Source organism: Corella eumyota, chromosome 7 (assembly GCF_963082875.1).
Source record: "Corella eumyota chromosome 7, kaCorEumy4.1, whole genome shotgun sequence".
Classification (NCBI taxonomy): domain Eukaryota; kingdom Metazoa; phylum Chordata; class Ascidiacea; order Phlebobranchia; family Corellidae; genus Corella; species Corella eumyota.
The window spans coordinates 5,069,905-5,097,200 of record NC_137496.1 but is presented as its reverse complement, the minus strand read 5'-3'; the positions used below and the strand labels follow the sequence as shown (position 1 = coordinate 5,097,200).

The following is a 27,296-nucleotide window of genomic DNA, read 5'->3' as shown; positions in this document are numbered from 1 at the left end:
ACAAGTAAACCCAAGACAAGAAATTGTACAATATTAAAATTTTGAAAAATTAATAAAATTTATGATTAATTATTTACTAAACAACTATTCAAATAACTGCTTTTTTACATAAAACATATTAGTACATTTTGCCCAATGCATAATCCTTTATTCAAATAGAGATAAAATCTTATTTTGTAAAAACATTTATACAGATCAGAAAAAAGTACAATAAAATATATTAAGCTTGTTAAAAAACACAGGGTCATTTAACACAAAAGAGTCAAAAAAATCAATGCAATACTTATTTTTTAATTTAAAAAAGCAGGCAAAAGTGTATTAATACATAAGTTATATTACTAAAAAACTACAAAATTTTTAAGTTGAATTCTTTTAGTTAAGCTGTACAAGTATATTCTTTAAGCCTTTTAAAAAACTAGCATAAAAATTAAAAAAAAGTTAAATTTGTCATATTTGTATGGTATTTACTATAGGACAGTGAGTAAATTTAAGTACAAATTACATTATTACAAAAGTTATTTTGAATAAAACAATTTATTTACAAAAAAAAAAACCTTACTTAAATACTTTAAAAATATCACAATAATTCATAATTTAGTTTAGACAAATTAAAAAAAAACAAATTAATATCTGTTAGTACAAAAGTAATATTGACACACAAAATCCCAATTTTTAATGATTCGCAAAACCAATACTTTAATAGCCTGATATTTTAAATCTTTAAGAAAATAAAAACATTAACATAGCCTAAGAGCAACTTTCAAAAATTCGGCTTGAATAAATTGATCCCTAAAAACTTTTTTGGGTAGCCATTTTTGCATTAAAATTATTTTGAAGTAAAGCTTGAGGTGGTGGCATGAGATAGGGAGGAAAATGCACTAGCACAGGATTCCAAACTTGTCATTGAACCCCTGCAAAAAAATAAATAAAATATTTTAAAAATGTTTTGTGCTAAGATCTGATTGTTGGGTATTTATTTATCCTTGATGTGGAAAGATCGACTTCAAGGCCTTAACATTAGTTAACCCAGCCTGTCTCAAATTGACTATTGCAGTTCAGAATATTTTGAATAATAATTGCTTGATAATTAACCATTGACTGGTTTAGCATAAGTTTATACTACATATAGAACCTAACCGGCAGCGTGGTGTAGTGGTAAGAACACTTCCTACACCACACATGAGGTCAGGGGTTCAATCCCCACTGATCTCATGCTGGAGCGCCCTTGATTAAGGCGCTATAAACTACTCCTGCTGAGCCAGCACTTAACCAGCAACATAGTTATCGGGCAATTATAATCTATAATATCCCAAACTGCCACAGGCAACTCGAGACTGGGTCGAAGTAACTAATGTTACTCTATGTTTAAGTCGCGCATTCGACTTTCCCACATCGAGGATAAAGATATATACAAAAAAAAATAAATTCGAGGTCATTACCGCATGGAAGCAGTGGGGATAGAAATTAGAACCTCATGCAGTAAAGCCATGTGTTCTAACCACTACACCATGTTAAAAATCCTCAAAAATGCTACACAATAATATGAAGTTTTATTGAATTTAGGTAATTTCAAATTCGCTTATTACTAAACCCATTTTTAAGTTAACTAAGACACATACCTAAAATTTTCAGAACCCAGAAGCTCATGGTAGTAAATTACTTTGGCTTTCGGGTTGTGAGTGACTTGATAGAGAACATCCTGTACAGTGGAGGTTTGAGAGGGTGGGCCATGAAATTTCCACTGCAAGATGTAAAAACCAGATCGTTTGGCTATATGGGAACCCTAGAAAATACAATTTCTGATAACAAAGGCAATCTTGACCACTATTATTGTGACCATTACCACTAGAGAACCCTAAAAAAAAATTTTTTTCCGCTGCCTGTAATATTGGATACACTGGCGATGGAGTTAGTGACCACTAAAAAACCCTAAAAAAATATATATTTTTGCTCCACTTAAAGCAGCATGGTGTTCTTCAGGTCATTGGTTTGATCCCCACTGCTTCCAGTTTTTATGGAGCCCTTAAGTTAGGCTATAACAGTAATAATTCCTGCTAACCAAAAAAAAATCAAGATATATAATCAACAATATCCAAAACTGACAAAGCTAACTCGGGACTGGCTCAAGTTGGAGTTTTAGTGTTAGTTGGATGGGGCATAATCATTTGATTGTATTAGTGTTTTATGGAGTAGTTTTAACAACCGAGCTTTTACCTTTTTATAAAAACATAAAAACTACTTCAATTTGTAAAACATTTCATTTACACAACAGCAAGTTACAATTTTATAATTAATTTTTTTTTTATAATTTATTTTAAGCATTTTTCAAACTAATATTTACCTGAACACTTTCACCTTCTCTGCACATGATATTCTCCTCAACAACATTGTAGTCCTTACCGAGTGATAAGTGCTTACCCAAAACCTAGTCAGTAACAAAAAATTAAGGCTTAAATGTCTAAAATATCGTTTTTGGTATGCCTTAAAATATACAATAGCATTACAAAATAAAATATTTTATATTAAAATTAGCAATTCTATTAATTTGAAAACCCAAGAATTTATGTCTTATTGAACAAATAATTTAAATTTAGTTAAAGGATACTAAATTTTAAAAAAAATTAAAAAATTTTAAATTAGTTTTTTATATATATATATTTTAACATGGATGTCAAACCTGTACATTGTGAGTTGTTGAATTATTAGAAGTAGAGTTTACAATAGCTCCAGTAGCAAGGCAAGATTGTGTGTCACCTAATTCTAAGGGTCCTTAAAAAACAACAGAAAAATTAGTGAAGCAGTAAAAAAAGAACTAAAAACGGGTGCACTATTATATTACAAAAAGTTATTTCACAAAATGGACGTTTAAGAAAAACTATTTGTTGAAAATCCAGTTTTATCGATAATGAGACATTTTTTATGAATCTCTATTACCCAAACCCCAATCTAAAAAATGACCTGTAATTTAAAAAAAAACTAAAACAATTTGCCATATTTACTGTTCTATATATCATGACATCGGCAACGTGGGTATAATCTATTTATGGTGAAGCTTAGTGAATCATATATACAGTTTGTGGTTTTTGGATACATTATCACAGGCAAATATTAGTTAAATGTTGTGGCTATATTAAGACAAATAAAATCCCAACCATAGAGTGGGCTTTTAAAAGTTTAACTAGTAATACTACATACCAATAGGTGATTGACTGTGGAAAAGTGTGAACATCACATCACCCTTCAACGAATCGAAATCCCATGTCACAACGCAGTCCTTTTCTGGCACCTCTACCACAACCTATGTGATAAAATAATTTAAAAAATGCAATTTTACTATTATTGTGCGGTCAACTAGAGACTGGGTTTGGATAACTAATGTAACTCTGAGTTTAGGTCAGCCTTCTACATTAAGGATAAATAAATACAAAAATTTTATTTTACCTCATGGGGTAAACCCTTAAAAATGTTGGCGGGTTTGTAGATTGTGTCTTCCCACAGCGAGATCCCATCTCCTTTCTCCCATTCCATCTTGTATAATGACTTAGGAACTGGTTCACCATCGTTTATCAAACACTAGAATTTAAAAAAATATGTTAATTGGCCATGTAATTGATATTGAATTCTGAAAAACAAAAATTAAACATGGTGTGCACTAGTGTCCGCTTTACAGACTGTATTTTAGTTGTCATAATATAGTCGCAATTCGAAAACTAATATTTGCCTGTGATAATTTACCCGTACACCACAAATGGCAGTCTTTTATGCTAAAAGCCTATTAATTGGTCATATACCTATATTATCAACTGAACTTAATTATATAAATGTGCATTAGGCACAATGTACATTAATGTTTATTTGCTTTAAAATAGTAAATAAGAGTGAACAAATATGAACTGAACTTTGAACATGATGAAATTTAAACAATGATTTATAAAAAAGAACAGTACCTTTGACGGCCCTCCCAAGAAATCCGGAATAAACTGTTTAGGAATATAGTCGACCAAACCTCCAGTGCCTTGGTAATCATTACCGGTGTACATCATAAACTTCTTTGTCGTTTTCTCATCTGTTAACACAACAACAACCTTTAAAACGTGATAAAAATAAAGCCTACTGACAAAGCAAATAAAGCTGTAATAAAAGTAAAATAATACTGAACTAAATCATGCTAAAGTAGTAACTTAAAGTAGCCGGCAGCGTGGTGTAGTGGTAAGAACACTTGCTACACCACACATGAGGTCGTAGGTTTAATCCCCACCGATCTCATGCTGTAGCGCTCTTGAGTAAGGCGATATAAACGGTATGAACTCCTGCTGAGCCAGCACTTAATTAGCAGCATATTTACTGGGCAATTATATTCTATAATATTCCTAACTGCCCCAGGCAACTCAAGACTGGGTCGGAGTAACTGATGTTACTCTATGTTTAAGTCGCGCATTCGACTTTCCCACATCAAGGATAAAGATATATACAAAAAAATAGAGGTTTTTTTACTGATCAATTATATCTAAAACTGCCAATGGCAACTTGATTCAGAGTAACAAATGTTACCTTATGTTTAGGCTGTAATGTTGGCCCTCTTAAATTTATAAATAAACAACATATAACTATATTCAAATATTTTTAATTTTATTTTATATATTTGCAAAAAATAGCTATAAGAAACTAGAAGTGTGGTGAAGTGGGTAGCACTTCTGGATTTATTACACGAGTTACCAAATTAATTCTGGTTTTATGCCATTAATGGTGTAAACACCTACTGAACCAAAAACTAATTATTCAGTAGGTTAATTATCAGACAATTATGATCAATAATATCTTAAACTGCCATATTGACATATTTTCAAGCCAGGGTTGTTATGTTCGCAAAGTGAACCCACTAACATTACAGATTAGTAAACATATAACAAAATTGGAAATACTTTTAAGATAATTTTATATATTTGCAACTAAAAAATAAGTTATTTAAAGTTTTTTTACCGATGAAGGGGCTGATAAGAGTCCATAATACTGGGAAGACTCTCGGTGCTCTTACGATGAGGAGTCTTGCCATCGTCTCCGGATAATTTGTCTCAATCACCTCGATAATCCGAAGAAGAGCTTGAACTCCGGGCCTCCAAAGATGTCTCATGTTGAGACCATCCAAATCAACCAAGCACGTCCAAGAGCTGTAAAAAAATGTCGATTTTGACAACGCAGAATTTTTTTGAAATTATTTTGCATGCTATATTCTGTTAATGAGAATTTCTTTAAGCGTTTATTTAAATATTTTTAGGTTTAGAATCTGTTAAAAAAAATGGCAAAATTAAAATAATGTCCAGATTTGTTTACAATATATATTTTATATTTAGGAATATTAAAAATGCTAAAATGCTAATTATAAGAAAAAAAACTTTGAAAAAAAAAATTGGTTTATTTTTGATCATTATTATTGTAAATAATAAAAATCGTATAATTTAGCCACCTTACAAAGGTTGTCATTTATTTTAACTGAACTAAAATAAACAAAAAAGCAAAATGCTATGGTCATAGTGTCATGCAAAGTCTAAGAAACCTAGAAAACAGCATTCCAGTAAATGGCTATAAATATATATAACTTTTTAAAAATTTGTATTATTTCAAAGCCAACTTTCAGACCAAAGGCCAATGTTTAAGAAAGTAATTCATGCAGTAATTTAGAGGCAAATTGCTGTTTCTCAGTAAAAATAGTTTATGTATATTTAAAGCGACACCGTGTTGTAGTGGTTAAAACACTTTGCTTCACTACATGATGTCATCGGTTTGATTCCCACTGCAACTATGTCATAGCGCCCTTGCTGAGGCCAAAAACCTTACTTAAAGATGCTATGGCATGAAAGCAGTAGGGATCAAGCCCAAGACCACTTGCAGTAAAGCCAATTCAAACAGTACTTTTGTGTTCAACCCGAATTATCCAGTAGGGAATCGAACTCGGTACCCTTTTGATTTAAATTTCCGCATCATACCAAATAGTTATTTAAATATCAATGACAATATTAAAAATGATAAAAAAAAAGTTTAATTACAATTTATGTTCAAATTAAAATACTAACTTTCAAATATTGATTATCAAATAAAAAAAAGAATCAAAAAACTGTAACATGTTTTACTTTGAGAGTTTTTAAACTTCAAAAAAAACATGCCAACGATTTAAAAAGTTAATTTAATTTAATTAGATGAATAAAAAACAGAAGGCAGAATTTGAAGGCATCACCATTTTATGATTTGTATTTGTTATTGTTCTCGAATCACCAAACTTTGAGTTAGTAAGTAATAATATGCAAAAAACACAGCCAACCATTTGTCAAATTAAGGCCAAGCAGCAAAAATGTTATTTGGTTAGATGACACTAACAGCAGGTTAAAAAAAGCAGAAAAATAGGAAAGCAATGGCAGAAAAGTTTAAAAACGAAAAAGGTATAACCAGCGAAACTAGAAGATAAGTACACCCCACCCCAACTCTCCATTTAGAGGATTAACCTGCCTGTTTGGGGGCAAGGGCTTTATTTACAAGTATAACCCTATTTTTAGGGAGTTACCACACTATTTTGGGGGTTTATTCTACTATTTAGGGGGTAAGCCCCTTATTAAATAGAATAGCCCTTTGTTTAGAAAGTACATTTTATTTTGGGTGTTTGTCCTTTATTTAGGGGGTAAGGGTAAGCTGCCTATTTTTGAGGTTATCCCTCTATTTGGGGTTAGGGGCAGGGTGTATCTTTAAATCCAAAGTTTTTGGTAATTTTTTTCTCTTTGCCATTTTTTTTCTGCCTATTTTCATGGTTTTTGTTTTTCCTGAGGTTAGTGTCACCCAATTTTGTTGACTTTTTGTTGTTTTTTTAGCTTACCTGCCGATAGGTGATGCGTCCAATTTTGAGAAATCAACATTATTACTAATACAAGAATTAAAAATAATAAAAAGGAGGTAAGATTACGAAATACCTTATCATGAAAATTACTTGATTTCACATAATCGGTACTGATTAAAACTTGTTTAAAAAATAGAAATCTTAAATAAATTTTTTTTTAAATTGAATAACATCAAAAATAATCGAAAATTTTAAACCACAAAAAGAGAAAAATTTTGATTAAAAAACAAGAAAAAATAAAACCAAGAAATCGAAAAAAAGTTTATAAATCCTTTCCCTATCTTTCAATAATAAGAATTAGAGAGGGGTAAAAAACCTTTTTTTAAATTTTTATTGTTATTTCATTTTTTCATGTTTTTAAATTTTTCATTAAACCATTTTTTCCTTTTCTTTTCACTTTCAAGAATGTTACCCATTATATTCACATAAATTTACAATTTCGAATCACAATCAAAAAAATTAGACAATTCTATTTAATTAAGCAAAGAACAAAGATTCAATTTTGGACATATGTTATGTTATGTATTATCTGACAACATGTTGACAGATTTCAGCAGATGACACATTTATGTATAATATTTCTTTGTTAAAAATCAGTCATGTTAGTCATAGATGATTATATTCAACTTAAACTAACTTTGACAACAACAAATAAATAACAAAAGAATAATTTACCAAAATTTTCGATCTAATGGTCAGATTAATTGCCTGACTAACTATTTGCCAAAATTTTGAAAAATATTTGTGAAAAAAGATATTTTTGTGTTTAAAAAAAAACGAAATTTAAAAGTTTTTGTTATTTTTTAATTTCCTAAATTTATTTTTAAAAAAATCTAATTTCAACTTTATATTTATATAATTTCAACTTTATATTCAAGAATTATGTGTTTAGACTTTTTTAAGATTTACGTTTTTATATTACTTACAACATCCTGTCAATTTAAGGCAATTCAAACAATATTGTGTATGGAAAAAATACGCAGAAGCACGTTACATGCGTTATAGCATATATAAAGTTAAGTTATCTATATTTTGAAATTCATGTTATGACTAATTATGTAAACAACTTGACTAATCTATCGTTTGTTTTCGTTAATTTTTTACTCAAAAAATAACCCGATACCAATTAAAATTTGTTCTGGGAATTTTTGATTTTAATGATTTGTTATTTTTCTTACCTTAATGGCTTGTTGTTTGCTACTGAAGCCTCTCTGCATCTTAATAAACCTTCCTCCATTACATGTAGTACCTACATAACAAAAAATTTATTAAAAATACATTTATAATTAGGAAAAATATAAGAAAACGTGTAACTATCTAGTTTTTAAAGTTATAATACTAAGTTTACCACGATAAACAGCAGTTTTATTTTTTTGTAGGCCCATAAATTGGACATATATATATATATCTAAATCATCCTCAAGGATCAATTAGATATATGATAAAGGAAATATAAAAAATTAGTTGTGATAAAGGATTTTTGCATTTATGAATATAATTGTTTTGCAATTGATAGTGTGGTATACTGGTCATAACAGTGGATTGTAAGCCAAAAGGCTTCATGTTGAAGCTGCACCAATGACACTATTTGTCTTTAAACCATATGTTAAATAGACTTTTATAAATATCTTAATGTTATAAAACAATAACAAATAACAACTATTTTTTTAAAAAAATATGCAATTAAAGCTTTTTTATTGATTTAAAAAAAAGATATTTAGAATTGAAAATTTTGCTTAACAATCGTTTTTACATAGTCATATTAAAAAGTAATAAATTCCACTTTATTAAAAGTAAATTTAAAACCGGGATATCAACTTAAACTACCAAAAATTAGGGTTATTCAACGTAAACGTAGACTAAGTGATTTAAACTGATTGACATACAGGATGTGTAGAAGTAGTGAGAATATGGTGTGATAATATTTAATCAATCATTCGAGGCACTATTTACATTTAAAGGGACTGCCTTATTAGACTTTGATACGCTTGTTGTTCCACTACCCATGCTCAGAAAATTTTAAAAACTATTTATTTTACGAAACACTACAAAAAGAAATATTTAAAAAACCCCCAAAAAATGGCTATGAATTTTAATATTTTTGCTTAAATGGTAATTTTAATCCAATGCCTATTTAGTTAAATTATTTTTGAACATGTCACATTAACCTGTTAATTTCTATTGATTTAGGTGTTAAACAAAATAAACTTACATGTCGTAGAATCTGTTCCTCCCCAGCTGCTTTCAATAAACCCTTTGTGTCCATTTGACCAAGTTTTAAAACATAGATAGGTCTGCCCTCTGTTAACACAAATAAAAAAGGAATTAGTTTTTTAAATTTTTATTGTAAATAGTCGATAGCTCGCCATATAGATGGGATTTAATTGTTGTAATATGGTCGCAACTCTCAACTAATATTTGCCAACAATAATTTAACTATGCACCACAAACAGCAGTTATTTTGCGGAGCTATAAATTGGACGTAGTTTTGTCCTCTAAGCTTTATTAAATATGATTTTTTTTATTTTTAAAAATGTTTAAATAAAATTTAATACAATTTAATATTTTTAAAAGTAAAGATATCAAAATTTCATAACCTTTTTTTTAAATTTTGTAAGTTGAAAATTCCTATTCAAAAATTAAATGAAAGTTTATATTATTGTTAAAATGTTATGACCGAAAACATACTTATTTCCAGTTGCCTTCTTATCATGTCAACATTGTCATTCACATTTCTTAACATATAAAAAACATACAAACATACCCAAGTCAATGACCTTTAAGTAGGCTATTAAGCCTTTTTTCACAAAGTCGTAAAGTTAAACAGTTACGTAAGACCATAAAAAGTAGGCTTCAAATTTTATATAATTGGTAACTGGTACTTGCTATTTTTTTTTTACAAATAAAAAAAATGACCCAATGAGAATTTTTTTTAAAGTCAAAATTTCTAAAAATTTTACTAAAGTCCATTTTATAGAGGGAGGTTAGGGTAATGAAGGGTAAATATAAAATGTCTTTTAGTCGTTAAAATAAGATTTTCTGGCATACTACAATAAAACCCCTATTATTATAAAACTCGTCACTGCATAATTAAACAGAAAAAATTCCAACAAACTTAGAGCACAAGGAATTTATGTTGTTAGGCTTAAATACCTAATCAATATCCATTAAGCCAAGGTCAATGCACTTTAAAACAGTCATTAAAATGCGAATGTTGTCGTTAAACATTATTAGCAAAAACCTACAGATTTTTACAAAACCTGTCTTTAAAAAACTGTATTTATCTTATGACAGAATTATATAAAAAGTTTTAATTATTTTAATCTGATGGCAACTAACAACTAATATTTGATATTTGGTAGTGATAATTTTTTTGGACACCACAAATGGCAGTTTATTTAACTTGAAACCCTTTAAATTGAACATACATAATCAAATTGTCCACTAAACTACATTATTTATAGATTATACATTCGTTACAAAATTCCTTTTCGTTTCACGAGTAACTGATGCATATTGACCGGCAGCGTGGTGTAGTGGTAAGAACACTTGCTACACCACACATGAGGCCGTGGGTTTAATCCCCACTGATCTCATGCTGTAGCGCCCTTGAGTAAGGCGCTATAAACGGTATGAACTCCTGCTGAGCCAGCAATTAATCAGCAGTATAATTATCGGGCAATTATAATCTATATAATATCCCAAACTGCCACAGGCAACTTGAGACTGGGTCAGAGTAACTGATGTTACTCTATGTTTAAGTCGCGCATTCAATTTCCCACATTGAGGATAAAGATATATACAAAAAAAAAATTGATTAGTTAATATTAACATAAATTACCATTGTCTTGATGATGCCATCCCCCCAAGTAATATTGCTCTAATATTTGAGGTGGGGTGTGAGATTCAATCAAGCGATCAATCTTTAAAAAATAAAATAAGTAAGTTGGCCATTGCCAGGCTGCATTTTAATTGTCAATATATAGTAGCAACCTACAATAAATATATGCCCATGATAGTTTACCGTGCACCACAAATAGTAGCTTTTTTTTATAATTGAAGCCGTTTGAATTGTTCATTCATATCAACATATATTGAACCAGCAGCGTGGTGTAGTGGTAAGAACACTTGCTATACTACACATAAGGTTGTGGGTTTAATCCCAACTGATCTCATGCTGTAGCACCCTTGAGTAAGGCGCTATAAATGGTATGAACTCCTGCTAAGCCAGCACTTAATCAGCAGCAAAATTACCAGGCAATTATAATCTATAATATCCCAAACTGTCACAGGCAACTCGAGACTAGGTCGGAATAACTGATGTTACTCTATGTCGAATGCGCGACTTTCCCACATCGAGGATAAAGCTATATACATATTGTCCACTAAGCCCAGTTATATATAGATGCCTGTTGTTTGTTAACATAGCAACAGCACGTACAGTTTAGTATTAACAAAAAATCACTACAACATAATATACTGACAAAACGTTTTTAACACTGACAAAATATTGTAAAATTCAATTTGATTTTTTTGTTTTTAATTTTTGACCTTATTTTTTTAAACTTTATACCTGGTGTTGTTTTCTCCATGATAAACTCTGACATAAAACTTCTCTAGTTTTGTCCACGTGGAAATCTCGAGATTTAAGAAAGCGAAGAATATGTTCGTCTCTTGGAATCTACAAAAATATATAATTGTAAAAAAAATTAAATATAGTTTAATGTAAGTATTTTCTATTATAACCAATATAAAACACACAAAGAAAATAGTGTTTAAATAGCATACAATTTCAAAATTAATATTTTCATGGTTTTTATGTAGAATTATACAAAAAATTGCCAATTTTTATATTTTTTGTAAAAACTAAAAATTAAATACCATGTAAATAGACCATGGTATTTTAAATTTACCTAACATAGAAATAAAATATTATTATAAAATTAAAATAGTATTTTTTTTAAAATACTTGATTTTTATATTTTATATATACCAAATAATAAATGGTAAAATATGACAAACTACCTAAAATAGTGCCTTATAATATTTGATATAAAACATCAAAAAAGCAAACAGACATAAAAAAAACATCAGACTGTTTTAAAATTAGCAAATTGTGTGACAGAATTCACGCACAAAAATAAGTTAATTAACATCTAAAAACAAAGTCTACAGAAATCATAAATAATTGAGTACGTGTCAAAAAGTTAACTTAAAAAAATTTGTTAAGAATATTTGTCAAGTCATTTTACAGCTAGACTTTGATTCATTATTATGACGTCAGACTCAAAAATTAAAAATAAAAAAATACTAGGATAACATGAAAACGTAGACAAGTCACATTTTAAAAATAGAACATATAGTATAAATATAAAAAAAATACCAAGTATTTTAATAGGTCAATAATTGTGTTCCAAAATAGACAAAATATATAAACAAATAAGTTTATATATATATACTATATAAAAGATAAATTATCTATTTTTTATCCATTAAAACAAAATTTAAATACTCTTTTATTTAACATAGGCCTAATCAACAATAATGCAAAATAGGGTGATTTCAAATAAAGATTTAAATAATATGGTGATACTAAAAACCGATCAAGTTACAAAATGGTAATTTTAATTACCAATAGTACAAGTTAAATTTATTCACAAACATTCACATCAAAAACTACCTAATTTGATACGATTTTTAAAACAGAAATTTGAATTTAGTAAATGTAATCAAATATTAATAAATACATTTCAACGCATCTGACAAAATATATTTATTTTCGTTTTAAAATTTATCACTTTTATTTAAATTACTTCTAAAAGGTTTAGAAAGCTATGAGCTATCCTTACAAGCCAAATAAATACTCAAACATAAACAAAAACAATAATCAATACTCAAGCATAAAAAATAGTGCATGAAACTTAAACAATTTTAATATTTAATTTTCTTTGTGTAAAATGGACAATTTGACAGCTTAAACATAGGTATATTTATTATTCTAAGTGGGTCTTATTTTGGCAAATTTAATTTTTTATCAATTCAATACTGCCCGATAATTAATGTGTTGATTGGTTTTTGACTAAGCAAAAGTTCTTACTTTTAATAATGCTTTATTTAAAAAAGTTACAGCATGAAAAGAATAGGAATTGAACCAAAGACCTCATGTAGTGAAACCAAAGTGCTCTAACCACTTCACAATGCCGGCAATCACAATTTTAATGTTAACCTTTCGATAATTCAAAATGTTTTCAAAAACAATATTGTTAAAAACTAAGTTTAAAAAACCACAACAATGATTAAAGGCTTAAGAAATGACGTGTAAAGATTAACTAATAAGAACAAGGAGATTAAAGTGATTAAGTAATGTTATATTTCGAACGTAATTAAATGTGTTGTATATGTGATTAGATGATGTGTTTTTACCAGCTGTATTGTAACAATTTACCTTTTAGAAATTGAGTCATAAACAGATACGTATTAATTGTATGTAGATTATATAATTATAAATTTTTATGTACATTTACTGAATTTTACAAAAATCTTTAAGAAATTTTTTTTTACAAAACATGAATTTAAAATTTTAAATATTTTTTTAAATTCACAAATTTTTTTTTTATTTAGCAAACAAAAGTATTCACAGAGAAATCAGCACCACTCAAAAACAGGAAATTATATTAGAAATATTCTCAAGTATGCAGGTACCATATGAAAACAACAATACGTTGCAATTGTTTTAAATTCTCCAATCTAAGAAATTTTTTGCAATAAAATTTCAGATTTCAGAGACCGCATAGTGTAATATATAGGTTTATACGTGTATTTTAGCCATTAAATTATTCTATTACTTTATGGTTCTTTGTAATTAGGTTTAGTATTACTTACTGTTATATTACTGAAAACTATTTTACTAAACAGATAATTGACTAAACACCATATGCTTGAAACAATATTTTTTTTATCTATAATAAGAGATTTTCTTTCCCTTTGGAAAACGACTTGAGTTTTATTCTTTTGGGGATTTTTGTTTTTAGTCAAATTTCTATTTAGTCAAAGGCTGTCGTAATACGAGACACACCATTAGTCACTTAGTCAGTCAGTTGCTTTAAAAACAACCAACTTCAGAATAGATGTTTACAAACAATAACAGTTACCGAAAGCACCTTCTGAACAGGAACATTCAGTAGTAGCTGACCAAAACAATTAATTAAACATTGCGAAAAACAAATAACAGCAGCTAAGTCATCACATTGCAACAGTTGACAAATTATACTAACTACAAAATTTTTTAACTATTAACAAAAAAAGATTTTTTTTTAAATAATTTAATATCTATAAAAGGGTCACACTTAAATATTTCAACAATTTGTGCTAATTTTTTAACTTTTCACATTTATTGTAATTTAACAGTTAACACAATCATTATTTTAAAAACAATGCCTCTAAAAAAATTTTTTCTACCAATGTAACGGACCTCTTTTCTACAAAAATATTACACAGCAAAAAAAAAATATGTGTAAATAGTTTTTCGGTATAAGCAAAATCATGAAATTCAATCCCAAAAAAACTATCTTTATTTGCAACTTTAGAAAAACTTTTTTTCTACGAATACCTTTTCTTTGGAATATCCTTAGTAAATATTTTGATTTTTAATTTTAAATACCTTTCCATTGTGAGTGTCGGACAACCATTTTCGAAGCTGAATGAGTTTGCTTTCTTCCAGAGGTCTCAGAACGCCGAGGTTGTGTGTAATATATTCCTCCTCCAAAATATCTGTTAAAAAAAAAGTAACAAGTTATAACAAAATTAAATCAAAATCAACAAAGCCAAATATTCTGTTTTAGGTGGTAGATTTATAAGCATAGATTTACTAATACTAGCTAGCTGCGAATTCGAAAAAGTTGTTTACAAAAACAATAGACAGAATATGAATCAATCAAACTGACAATGCAAGTTAAATCTAGGTCAAACTAACTTAGAGTAAAAATCTCTCTGCTTTATTATTGTCCACTTTTTACAGACACTAGCGGAGAGTGCCCAATTAAATTTAAGATTAAGTTAAGTTTGGGTCAATATATATATAAATACATATATTTTTTTTTTTATTTTTCTATTTTTACAGGAACTAGCAGCCCCATTCAAATAGACAAGTTAGGTTAAGTATGAGTTAAACTGACAAAATTCTCTGATTAATTTTGCCTATCTTTTAAATTTAAACTTACCATCTTTGCCTCCAACAATTCTCTCAGCTGTTGCAAATTGATCTCCACAAGCAGAAGAAAAAGAAGAGCTACGACTGTGAAATGACTACAACAAAAAAAAATAAAAATTTAAATGATATTTAGTTGGTTTGTGGTACTTAAAAAATAATTGTATCCTTTAAAATTATTGAAAATCATTTGACCAATGAACCAAAATTTCGAAAAAAAAAAACACTTTACTGAAATTTAGTTTAACATTTTTTTTATAAATTAAGGGGTATTTTAACAAAGAAGAATAAGACAAGGAGTTAATAAAAAACGTCTAATTGCCAGAAGAATGACTTTACAGACATATAGTTTTTTGGTCAAATGTTATTTTTGTAAAATAGTTTTTAGTAATATGACATTACACACAAAAAAATATGCCCAATATTTTGAAAAATCAGTATATACTTTACAAGAAAACTGGTACCTATAAACATACAAAATCAAATAAATTTTAAACAGGTTAAGTTAAAATTTAATCTATTTTATTCAGTATATGTTACAGACCACCTCTAAATACTAAACAAATTTTTTTTTTTTAAATTTCTTACATCATTGTCGGAGTCGTTTTCTGCAGTAGAAGTTGAGGTCTTGGTAGAGGAAGTAGTTAAGTGTACATTTTGCTCCTGCCAGGTGGGTATATGGGTTGTTCCACCGGTATACAATTCATTGAGGTAATATTCAATAATTTCTTTGCCCTGTATAAGATTGTTTATTTTATTTTTTTTATTTTTTTTTTCCATATCACCTTAAGGTGATAGGTTTTTTTATATTTTTTATTGGGTAGGGGTGTGCTGTTATGACGTGATTAAGCTATCTGTAAACGCCGGGCTCAAGGGTGAAGAGTGTGACATTAGTTCGGCTCAAACCCAAAACCTTTCGGCTCGTAGTCCGACTCCATGTTCGCCACACTACCGGATAAGATTGTTTATTATTTAAAACCTATTTATAATAAAACTCAGTGTCCATTATGTTCAATTAATAGTCTTGCAAAATAAAAAACGACAGTTTGTGGTGCGCGTGTAAATTATTTCAAGCAAATATGAATTGCTAGTTGCAAATATGATTATGACGATTAAAATTTTGACCAAAGGGCAGGGTATTGACTAGTGTATATATCTATAATCTAACTGGATAATTACTAGGTTAATATTATTATTTAATATTTGCATAAATACTTTTTTTAATTTTTTAAAACATGTTAATATCTATACCACTACTCTTATAAACCATTTTTTGAATTTTATAAATTATAAAAAAACTAAATTGTTTGACTTAAAATTTACAAATTAAACATCGAAAATGGTATATATATCTTTTTTATTTCTGTAGCTTCGTGTAAATTTGTCTTTTAAAATTTACAATTCAAACATAAAATTTAACAACTATATTGAAATAGTTTCTTATTTAAATTAAAATATACACGAAAGCTATAATTTTTCTTAATAATAGGAGGCTGTTAAATGTTATGGTGATTCGGTAAACAGTTCAATGAATTATATATTTCTGACAATACAGGGTTTTTAATGACATTTCCAAGAACAGGACATTACTTAACACAAAGGGCCTTACATTGACCTGTATGTTTGGGCATTACGTGTAGCTTTAGAATACATTGTATAGTAACATAATAGGATGAGAAAGTCAGTTCATACAATGTATTACTTGAGATTATAAAAAATTTATTTGACGTCATTTTAACTATTTGGGTAAATGACTGGTCTAAAACTACCACTTTTGCAATATTAAAAATAAAATTTCGTTTATTTTTTTAGGCAAAATATTTCAAAAAAAAATTCTAAAAACTTGATTACCTTTTTGATGTTAGCAGCATATTGCTTCATGGCTAATTTTTCAACACTGCTTTCAAATCCAAAAAGAGATTTTATTTCCATTGTGGCGGACTGCTCAAAACATGTCCAACCGGGATTATCAGGATGAACCTATACAAAAAAATAAATAAATATCTTATTGTTGGTATTGTGCTTTTAAATGTTAATAATATTAAATTGATAATACCATATTTTATGTTGTTGTACCCCTATTGTTGAAACCTTATATATTTACAGGTCTTTTAGAAATATTACAATATGTCAATATTGACAAGATTTACAAGAAATCGCAATGACAAAAACTTTACGCTTCAGAGAAGATCATCAGTTGTATCTATTTGTATTACCTTACACTAGCCTCGTTTAGAAATCTGATCTTAATTAATATATACATATACTAAAATAAGTGCTCTTTTGTAGGTTAATTTACCTAGTATTATATTACAATTTTGTAAAATATCAAACAGATGTAATAGCACAAATAAGGTTAATCATAATCTTAATTCAGATTGTTCCAACTGAAATCACAAATTTTATACAAACAAATAACATTGCCCAACCCTCTTTCAAAAAATCAAACAACATTTTATCGTGTGATTCGGAAAAAATATTAATTTATAAAGAAAAGCAATTATTATTTATGTATTTGGGACCATAGTGGACATATATGTATGTCCATTTAACAAACCTTCAAAGTAAAAACCCTGTTTGTGATGCACAGGAAAATCATCATAAGCAAATATTAGTTATGAGTTGCAACCATATTATGACAATTAAAATGCAGCTTATGAAACCGGCAATTGACTAGTTTACAAAAAAACAGGTGAACACTTATTGTATTACACTGTAGCGCTAAGCCTAAAATTTGTGTTTAGCCGTTCTTGTGTGAATGAAAGGTTTCGTGATGCGTGTCACTCAAATATGCATTTCCCTTAAGACAATACTGAGTAATTGCCTAAGTGCTACCATATATGCTATTTTGTGTATTACCACATATGGATAGCTATTATAAATAATAGCTGAGGATTGATTTGTTTGTTTTTTTAAGAGATTATTTCCCGAAAGATTAAAAAAGTGGTGTAACTTTTTATTATACTCAATAAATAGATAGCTGTGATTTTCTAGTTAGTATAAATAAACCCATCTATATATAGTTAGGCTTAGTAAACAATATACATAGGTATGTTTAATTTAAAAGACTTTGAAATAAAATAAAACTGCCTTTTGTGGTGCATAGGTAATTCATCACAGGTAGAAAAAAATCAGAACAATCGTCACAATTTATGTGGCCTAATTTTTACGGTAAAAAACATGTTTTTTTAAAAAAACTATTTAAAAAACATACTTTAAAAAATCTAGCCTAGGCCTGCCCTATGGTTGTAATTGTTGCGATAAAAGCGCAGTGCTTAGGTAATATTTGGCAATGCACCTAAAAAAAAGATACTTACAGTGTACTGGCAGTTCTCGTTGATAATAACTCTACTGGAAAAGGTGTCGTTGTACGCAGAAATTTTTAAAGTTCTTTCCTTTCGATTCAAAGCATTTTTTTGAACAAAGTAAACAAACTCAAATCCCACCATCTGTAAAACCAATGTATATATATTTTTGGGTAATGTGATGACCATGCTATCTTATATACACACTGTAAAATCGTGTAAAAATATTTACTAATTCTGGCATGTTTTAAATTATGAATTAAAATTTAAAAATTTTTTTTAACGCATCAATTATTTTTTCTTGTCACTTTATTATACATTTCCAAAAAATTTAAATAAAAAAGAAAACAAATTTCACTTTAAATATACTTAAACCATAAAACATATTTTGTTGTTATCAATTGTTCTTTATATCAGAGACTTTAAAAAATAGTAATAAAATTTAAAAATGACGATAACCAAAATAAATAAACTTTACCCTTTTTAAGAGACGAGGTGCATCAACATTTAATTTGCATTTTCGCTCGATAACATGTGTTGATTTGTCCTCACTCTCTACATCGCTCATAATATCGCAGCCGACAAACACAGGAATCATATCACAAGTCGGAAATCTTTTTTCATAGGCCTAAAAATTAAAAAAAAAGTGTTAAAAAAAGCTTTTACAGCATATAAACATAACCATGTTTTTTGGAATCTCTTTTAGCGACTTCTGCCAATTTAAACGAGTAGTAGTAAAATGAATGCAAAAAAACAGAATGTACAAAAGAAAATAAGGGTAACGTTATAATTGGCGGACAACACTGATAGAGCTCCGATTTTTGAATATATTTATTCTCAATAGAAGAAGGCTGACCCTACAGCATAAACATAGAGTAACAATTGTTACCAATCTTATTTAAAGGTGAACTTTCTGACTTTGACCACATAGAATATTATTAGGTTCAACATATTGCCTTTCTGAAGGCTTTAAGGAAGGGTACCCACTGAAGAAACATCTGTCATTGGGAACCAAACCTGCCCCTTATTGCTTATGAAGTTTAAAATGATCATTTCGCAACTGCTTTTTACAACTACATGCCTTTATTCCACAATAAATATATATTAACCAATTTACAAATTACTTACAGCCATAACCATCTCAAAAGGATGTTTGTAAACCCTAACTGGGGATTGATATTTTTGAACCATTCTGGAAAATTCTTTCTTGAAAAAAGAAATCAATTAAAAAGGCAAAGCCCCCTTTTTTTAATCAAAGTTGACAGAACAAGTTTTTCTATTTTTTTTTTGATATCACCAGCAAAATATTAAAAACACCAAGCTAGTGAATAATAAACTAAAAAAAATTTGAAAAATTTTTAATTTGACATAATTCTGTCAGTTTGCATCTAAAAATTTTACTTTAAAGAGCAAAAAATAGTGATTTCTGATAACATTACCATTATAACTTAAACTCACATTTTTTTAACATAGTTAGTAATACTAAATTATCGAATATTAACTTTTCAAACAGTCGAACAAAAGACTCTATTTACGTAGCGGCCTCCTACGCATTCAAAACACAAGTGAATCAGAAATCTAAATATACTTGAGTTTAAATCGCCATGGTTAACTGCGCAGCGATTTTTTTCAGCGATTTTTTTTTTTTTTTCTCTAAAGCGTTTTCTTGATTTGTCCTCAGTGTTATATATATATAAAATATTTTTATTAATAAAAGCAATTTTTTATTAATGAAAAGTGCGTAAATAGCTGAATTAAGTTTACAAAATAAAAATTATATTTTACTTGTTATTAATTTTTTAGTTTAAAGATACAATGTATACCTATAGAGTTTCTCACGTAATAAAAATGTACACATATTAGAAAACACATGATTTCTAGGCCATATTTGACAGTTTTTGTTTTACGTTATGTTTTGTAATATATTAGTTAGTCGTAGGTAGCAAAGACTTGGGTTTAAAAATTGCAGTTTAATTAGCCTAAAGTTAATAAACTCCTCTATATTAATTAAAAAAAATTATATTAATTAAAAAAAAAGTATTATATTTGTTTCATGAAGAAATTTATTTTGTAACAGTCTTTGCTACTTGCTAATAAAACTTTGAATATTTTAACGTTAAAACAAACTACACAAATTACGTCAAAAAGTTTTGCTATCACCAAATAAGTCGAAGTATTTATGTGAACACGTGTTATTCCAGCCTAGACAAATCGACCAATACCTAAACAAGAAGTCATTATTTGGTTACCCCCACCACGTGCAAAATTGTCATTCTATATTAGCTAATTAGTTATATTAGGCGGTTTTATGTGATAACAAGCCATGTTTAATGAATGTTGTAAATACTTGGGACGTATTGGTCGCTCTACCATGGGCAATGACGTATATTAACCATGTTCTATAGTGTTATTTACACACTAAAACAAGGTTCAAATTTTAAACAGGGTAATTTTTACAAAATGTAACTTATTTGCTTACACCGCAATCGGAAGACACGGGTCACGTGACCGTGTTTTGAATGTCTTTCTCACACTGTGCGTCTAAATAAAACTTAGATGAGGTATATTAAACATGCCAAGCGTTTTGTAACGACACAGTTTCAAAAAAACGCTTAATCATATTAGCTAAAAAAACGAGTCTTGCGAAAAAGGTCGCCAACTATTAAAACACATGAACGTTAGATTCAATCAGAAGACTTAATTTGATCCAAAAGTTAAACGATTACAGATAAATTTAAAAGGCTAAAACATGAATAGATTTTGTTTGATGATATCAGTTATTCTGCTAACACTACTCAAAAAATCAAAAAGTGAGTTCTAAAACGATTTTATTTTTGAGGTTTTATGAAAAAAATGCTTAATTGTTTTGCACAGTTAGTGTAATTGACAAATTATACGTTGTCAATGTATAGTTATGTAATTAAACCTTAACGAAAATGTGTTGCATTGAATGCCTCTTATTTAGCATTTACATACCTTTACTGCTATTGAAAATAAACCAACAAATGTAAATTTAAAAAACATAGCATGGGTAGTCATATAATAAATTGTGTTTTTAATGAATAAGACATTTAGTGCAGTTAATGTTTAATAAACATGTTGTGTTTAGATAAATTATTCATGTGTTTATTTATGTTTTAGCTGCGCCAACGACGACCGAAGAATATAACTACAACAGCCAAACAACCTTGTTTAAATTAAACTCTATAAGGTAAGATACTTTGGTTTATTTAAACACAAAGTCGTGCATTAGATTGCTATCAGCGTTTGTAATTAGTAATAATACTGCTTAGCACTAATCAGATTAAGAAAGGTGTTTTTTTTGCAAGTTATGAATAAAAACAGCTATTTTTTTTATCGGACAGTCTGATTTTAATAACGATTTTCTAAATGTTTATTGTTGAATGTAGTAAAGTACTGTTATAGTGTTTATTAAGCTTATCAAATGACCTCTCTTACATTTAGAGATAGTCAAGTTGTTGAACTGTATTGTTTATTTCCAAAACAATTTTTGGTAATTGCGCAGTTATTAGATATTCTAATCCAACTTATATGTTTATTTTATGTATTACTATTAGCTAAGTAAGTTGTTAACTTAAATTAATTCATAAAGCTATACTATTAAAACTAATGTTTTTATAATTAAACTTTAAATTTTTTTTATACACTAAATTAATTAACCTTAACCTTTACCTTTTTGTTTAATTCTAAAATAATTACAAAAATTTTTGTTTTAAATATAGAAAGCCCGGTATGAAAGTGGCCATTGTTTGGAGCTCGTTGATTCTTCTATTTCTATTCCTTGGAATTCTGATTCGATGTATTTTAAAGCATAGAGGTAAGAAAATATAATGGCAATTTATGAATTGTTTTATAAAACCAAATGCTTAAATATTAGCCTCAGTATAATGGCATTGAATCGCAATAATATTTCTCAATAACTAACAAGCTAACCACAAGCCACAAAATCCTGTGATACGTTTATAATATCAGTTGCTAAGTCTTGGTAAATTAGAAGAGTGTAATTATGGTTAAATGAATTTTGGAAAAATCCCTGACGTGTTTAAAACTAAAACACATAAACACTTTCTTGTTAAAAACAATTTTTTAAAGTTTGGGGCATTTATATGAAACGAATAAACTCATTTAAAATAAACCTAATAGACCATCTAATATATATGTCCAAGTTATAGTCCAACAAAATAAATAAGATTGCAGTTTGTAGCCCACGGGTAACTTATTGTATTGAAAGTTGCAACCATATTACGACACTTAAAAATGTCAGCCCTAGAACGAGCTATCGACTAGTAATAATTGACTGACTACAAATTGTTTATTACGACCATTATGTTTATGGCTTAATGGGATTTAAGGGGTTATGATTTTTACATGTTTAAGCACGTCTTTTGTTTGTTAGAATGTAGGCTCAAAAATAAATACCAACTTTGAGGTAATAAACACGACAATATGTTTTTAACACCCAAAAAAAGGCTGATAAACAAAAAAAATTTTACGGTTTTGATTTTAAAGGTTCGTCAGAAAACAACAACAGCGCTGACGCAGCAAACAATGATTGCGAACAACAGGCGACGGGTCACGTGAGTAGCGAGCCGCCCAGTTACGCGGAACTGGAGAGCATTCCCCCAAGTTACGACGCGTTGTTTAAAATACCGGTTTTCGTGGTCAAGGTACCGGAAGTCGAAAGGGGTCCTGAAATGGAGACCGAGCAGAAATTAAAAGAAGCAAAACCGCCTTCCTACAAAGAAGCGGTCGCAATTTTTGTATCACGTGACGATAAAACAATTTGCACAATTACAAAAACGTAATTTATTTTTATTGTAGAAATTTGATTTTTTGTGTTTTGTTTATATTTTATTCATTTTACCTGTCTATGTCCTGTTTAATATTTGCGCTGTGCTTTTTAACTACTGATTAAATCTAGTCTTTCTTATTTTTTTACATTTATTTATCCGTGATTTGTAAAGGTTGCCTCTCAGCCTAAAAGTAGAATGGCATTAGTTACCCCGACACAATCTCGTGCTGCTTTTGGCAGTTTTAAATTTTATCGATTATGACTGCCCGATAATAAAACTGCTGATTAAGGCTGGCTCAGCAGGACCATTTATAGCGCTATACTCAAGGGCGCCACTGCATGGGAGCAGTTGGGATTAAACCTTATAACTATATGTAGTGAAGCCAATTGTTCTGACCACTACACCACGCTGCTGGTTTATTTAATTTAGGTATGTTTAGAAAGTTATGCACTATTTAAAACTATTTGCTTAGTTAATATGATCCGGAAAATTACGATCTTTATTGCACAAATACAGTAGAAAAAGATAATTTACAAAAAAATTAGAAAAGTTGAACTGATGTAAAAGTTTAAATGACGTTGTCAAAATACTAATTGCTTAATCCTCTTCTTAATGGCGATCGTCGCGACATGTGATTCTGTATTTGTCAGCAAGAAGAATTCTAGAGAACAAACAAAAAAATAAAAAATTCAAACATTTTTAAATTGTTCTTAAAAAGTAAAGGCAAAAAAAAATTTTGAATCGAGGTAACAATACTACTGTGTTTGTTTGGGCTGTAAAGTCATTATTTTTGTATATATCTTTATGTGGAAAAGTCGAATGCGCGACTTAAACATATAGTAACATCAGTTACTCCGATCCAGTTTCGAGTTGCGTGTGGCAGTTCGGGATATTATAGATTATAATTGCCCAATAATTATGCTGCTGATTATGTGCTGGTTCAGCAGGAGTTCATACCGTTTATAGCACCTTACTCGAAGGCGCTCCAGCATGAGATCAGTGGGGATTAAACCCACGACCTCATGTGTGGTGTAGCAAGTGTTCTTACCACTACACCAAGCTGCCGGTTTTACTTTTTACATCGAGAAAAAAATAAATATTAAAAACTAATCCCGTATTGCTAAAATGCATTTGTTTTTGCATGCTGTTACCTCTTTCATTTTTTTGTATAGTAAATACAAAAATAGTTATAAGTACCTAAATATTGCTGCAGCAATTAGCGAACCCAGTATAGGGCCTGCCCAGTAAATCCAGTAATATCCCCATTTACCAGAAAATACGGCTGGCCCGAGACTAAGAGTGGGATTCATGCAGCCGCCCGATACTTCAAATCTTTAAAATAACAAAAATAATAATCATAGTAAACGAATAATTTTTTAATGGTGAGACTATGGTCTGATAACCTATAAAAGCTTTACCATATGTAGTAACTTTACTTCAAACAAGATTTTGTTCAACGGACTAAGATTGAAGTATTAAGCTAAAGTGTTACATTAATTATAGAAATTGCAACGCCTACCCTGCCAGGATGTCAACCAATATAGCAAAACCAATTGCAAATGCAGCATTCACACTGCTCAGTTCTACCGCCGCAACCAACACTACTAATGTTAACATAGTTGTTGCCATAACTTCCATTCCAAAACCTTGCCATGGCCCAATATCTTTTCCAAGCACAAATTCACCGCTAGGCCCACCTTGTACTACCTGATAGAATAACACAAATAAGCATTAAGAGCAAATATTAGAGTTAGGGTTAAGTGTGGCGCTACATTGCTGTGTCCGACGTAACACACTGCCATAACCTGATGTACTTCCAGACCAATTTAAAGACGATTTTTATAGTATTTTTGTTCCAGGTATTATAAGATATTTTTATCGGGTAAGAGTGTGCGGTTTGAGACGTGTCTGAGCTATCCGTGAACGCCGGACTCAAGGGCGAATAGTGTGGCGTTGGTGCAGCTTGAACCCGAAACCTTTCGGCTCGTACTCGGACCATGACCAGTTCACCACACTACCGAAAATGTTTGAGCAACTATTTTTTTTTCATATCATCTTAAGGTGATAGGTTTTATATTTTTTATAAGGTAGGAGTGTTTTTATAAGGTAGGAGAGCTACTATTAAAAACTTTAACTTACGTATGCCAATCCAGCGCCACTAAGCGAACCAAGTAACTGAGCAATCAAATACAGCGGTACCTTCCACGGCTTGATTCCGCCGCCCAACATCACAGCAAAGGTAACCGCAAAATTTACATGAGCACCGCTGTGGTGACAAAATTGCAATTATTCACAGCAAATTTAAAGTACGGCAATACGAGTTGGGTTATAGAACATAGTATAGTGAAAGTTTACCTAATTCCGCCAATAATAACGACTAAAATAGCAACCGTAAGCCCATCGCTTACGGCTGGCAAAATTGATCGAAGTGCAGTGGTTTCATTACCAATAGAATGAGCTGTCGAGCAATGGAAAAATGCAAAGGCCATCTGGCCTAAAAATTCTGCTGTTACAGGGCGAATTGCTTGGTTAAATATAAATCTCCACTTTTGAGATGAAGTCATGTCCTTGAAGGAAATGCTTTGTATAGAGCTAAAACAAAAACATAGAGCTAAAACCTTTTTAATTTTTAAACCATAATTAGCTAAAACTAGACTTTTAAAAATATTATCAAGTTACCTTTGGTCACTTGGCAAAAGTCTCGTAGATTCAGCATCTTCAAACATTTTCTTTTTACTAATTTTTTAAAACTGTACATCAAATCTAAACTGAAAGATGTCAATAATTAATCTAAAAGGTAAGGTCTATAATCTATTAATTTAGGCCTTTTTATGGCACTCATTTTAGTTATATTAAATCCTAAACATATTGCATTAAAAACGGAGATCAGTTACGGGTTAATCAAAATTCAAAAAATTCCGAAATAGGCTACCCATTTCCGTTGTTAATATTTAACGAAAGTAAATAGAATATTATTGGCTATAGTTTAGTATGCAACCCTTTCTTGCAGATATTTTGACCTGACAATATTAAATCCCTATTCAGCTATATAAAAGGACGTGGTTTAGTAACATTTTTAAAATTACATATCCAGAAAAACAAATATGCCAATCACATTGATTTAGCATATCATTTTCCTTTTCACTTAGGCGAATAATGCAAACGATATATTTATTTATTGCCTATATAGCACTTCCCTTTCAAAGCTTAACAACTAATTGGAATTATATAAACACGTTTGGTGCCTCAACACGCAAAACTATTTTATATTGAACGGGTCGTTAAAACCGCGAACCAAAAATAGTCCAAATCGTGCTGACCAGCAAGCTAAAAATACCATTAATTTTTTTGATAATGCTTAAAAAATTTGATTCTTGGACAAAAAATTAAAATAACATTTAACAGCAAATAACTTTTGGTATAAAACAACTGTTGTTATATTTTAAAAGCGAGTTTTTTTTTTCTTTTACCATTTATACCTAACTTAAAACTATTTGTACCCTTTTTTCGATTGTAAATCAATTTCAAAACGTGCCAAAAGTAAAAATTATTCCATAAGAACCATAAATTTTTAACATTTTAATGCATTTCTGTTGACAACTAAAATTGGCACTTCTGACAGAAAAATTCCGCTGTTGCATATATTGCATTAAAACCGTTATGTTTGCGTATTTGCAATTCTAGCAGTTAGCACGACTTGTAGTAATTTACTGTCCAAACATCACGAGACTGTATTTACTTACTTGCCATTTATTGATACGCGGCATGATTGTGTAAAAAATATGTTTGCTTGGCAAGTGTTTGCGTTTTTGATATGCATGAATCAAATAAGCAAGTTGTTTGTCTTTTGTAACCTGCTAATACAGATGTATAGCTAAGGCCATACCACTATAAAATGAAATATTATAACCTCATACAATTTGTCATTAATTAAATACCAACCTTTTATAATTTGTTATTAATTAAAAGTTGATATGCCAATATGTAAATGTATCAAAATCTAAAAATACAAGTTCTTATGAAAATAACATAATAAATGTCTTGAAGTGATTTGGGCCTTATATATAACCGTAAGTTTCTTATATATA

General features: G+C 29.3%; 3 protein-coding genes across 5 annotated transcripts; 1 reads left to right on the top strand and 2 right to left on the bottom strand.

Moving 5' to 3' along the window:
- Nucleotides 1-243: 243 nt before the first annotated feature.
- On the bottom strand, nt 244-19,776 carry LOC145759790 (SEC14-like protein 1). 2 transcript variants are annotated; one of them, XM_082573637.1, is made up of 20 exons: nt 19,523-19,776; nt 18,873-19,022; nt 18,407-18,538; nt 16,941-17,069; nt 15,678-15,824; nt 15,103-15,187; nt 14,544-14,653; nt 11,457-11,564; nt 10,725-10,806; nt 9,096-9,184; nt 8,062-8,132; nt 6,863-6,907; nt 4,981-5,168; nt 3,948-4,066; nt 3,442-3,573; nt 3,196-3,298; nt 2,678-2,769; nt 2,342-2,425; nt 1,620-1,783; nt 244-911 (listed from the first exon to the last, which is right to left on the bottom strand). In XM_082573637.1, exons 1-20 carry the CDS (start codon nt 19,583-19,585, stop codon nt 827-829), a joined length of 2,178 nt encoding a protein of 725 aa, XP_082429763.1. In that variant the 5' UTR covers nt 19,586-19,776; the 3' UTR covers nt 244-826. The 2 variants fall into 2 exon arrangements, with proteins under 2 accessions (XP_082429763.1, XP_082429764.1); XM_082573638.1 differs by lacking the exon at nt 6,863-6,907 and having other exon boundaries at nt 19,523-19,775.
- A 1,214-nt stretch (nt 19,777-20,990) lies between these two features.
- LOC145759359 (uncharacterized) lies at nt 20,991-23,345 on the top strand. 2 transcript variants are annotated; one of them, XM_082573170.1, is made up of 5 exons: nt 20,991-21,204; nt 21,536-21,605; nt 21,860-21,976; nt 22,138-22,232; nt 22,925-23,345. In XM_082573170.1, the coding sequence occupies exons 1-5, from the start codon at nt 21,144-21,146 to the stop codon at nt 23,218-23,220; spliced, it is 639 nt and encodes a 212-aa protein (XP_082429296.1). In that variant the 5' UTR covers nt 20,991-21,143; the 3' UTR covers nt 23,221-23,345. The 2 variants fall into 2 exon arrangements, with proteins under 2 accessions (XP_082429296.1, XP_082429297.1); XM_082573171.1 differs by lacking the exon at nt 21,860-21,976 and having other exon boundaries at nt 21,004-21,204.
- A 366-nt stretch (nt 23,346-23,711) lies between these two features.
- Nucleotides 23,712-25,977, bottom strand: LOC145759358 (aquaporin-8-like). The gene is made up of 6 exons (XM_082573168.1): nt 25,888-25,977; nt 25,564-25,800; nt 25,348-25,474; nt 24,728-24,915; nt 24,406-24,540; nt 23,712-23,869 (listed from the first exon to the last, which is right to left on the bottom strand). Exons 1-6 carry the CDS (start codon nt 25,932-25,934, stop codon nt 23,818-23,820), a joined length of 786 nt encoding a protein of 261 aa, XP_082429294.1. The 5' UTR covers nt 25,935-25,977; the 3' UTR covers nt 23,712-23,817.
- Between the last annotated feature and the right edge of the window lie 1,319 nt (nt 25,978-27,296).

Excerpts from the sequence above, each read along its gene's own strand:
- LOC145759358 (XM_082573168.1), bottom strand. The coding sequence starts at position 25,934 with ATGTTTGAAGATGCTGAATCTACGAGACTTTTGCCAAGTGACCAAAG. Across the intron at positions 25,801-25,887 it reads CTTTTGCCAAGTGACCAAAG|CTCTATACAAAGCATTTCCT; the intron begins GTAACTTGATAA and ends TTTTTGTTTTAG. Across the intron at positions 24,541-24,727 it reads TTGGTTGACATCCTGGCAGG|ATTTGAAGTATCGGGCGGCT; the intron begins GTAGGCGTTGCA and ends GTTATTTTAAAG.
- LOC145759790 (XM_082573637.1), bottom strand. The coding sequence starts at position 19,585 with ATGGTTCAAAAATATCAATCCCCAGTTAGGGTTTACAAACATCCTTTT. Across the intron at positions 4,067-4,980 it reads TCTTATCAGCCCCTTCATCG|ATGAGAAAACGACAAAGAAG; the intron begins GTAAAAAAACTT and ends TTGTGTTAACAG. Across the intron at positions 1,784-2,341 it reads GAGAAGGTGAAAGTGTTCAG|GGTTCCCATATAGCCAAACG; the intron begins GTAAATATTAGT and ends TGTATTTTCTAG.
- LOC145759359 (XM_082573170.1), top strand. The coding sequence starts at position 21,144 with ATGAATAGATTTTGTTTGATGATATCAGTTATTCTGCTAACACTACTC. Across the intron at positions 21,606-21,859 it reads TTTAAATTAAACTCTATAAG|AGATAGTCAAGTTGTTGAAC; the intron begins GTAAGATACTTT and ends TCTTACATTTAG. Across the intron at positions 22,233-22,924 it reads ATGTATTTTAAAGCATAGAG|GTTCGTCAGAAAACAACAAC; the intron begins GTAAGAAAATAT and ends TTGATTTTAAAG.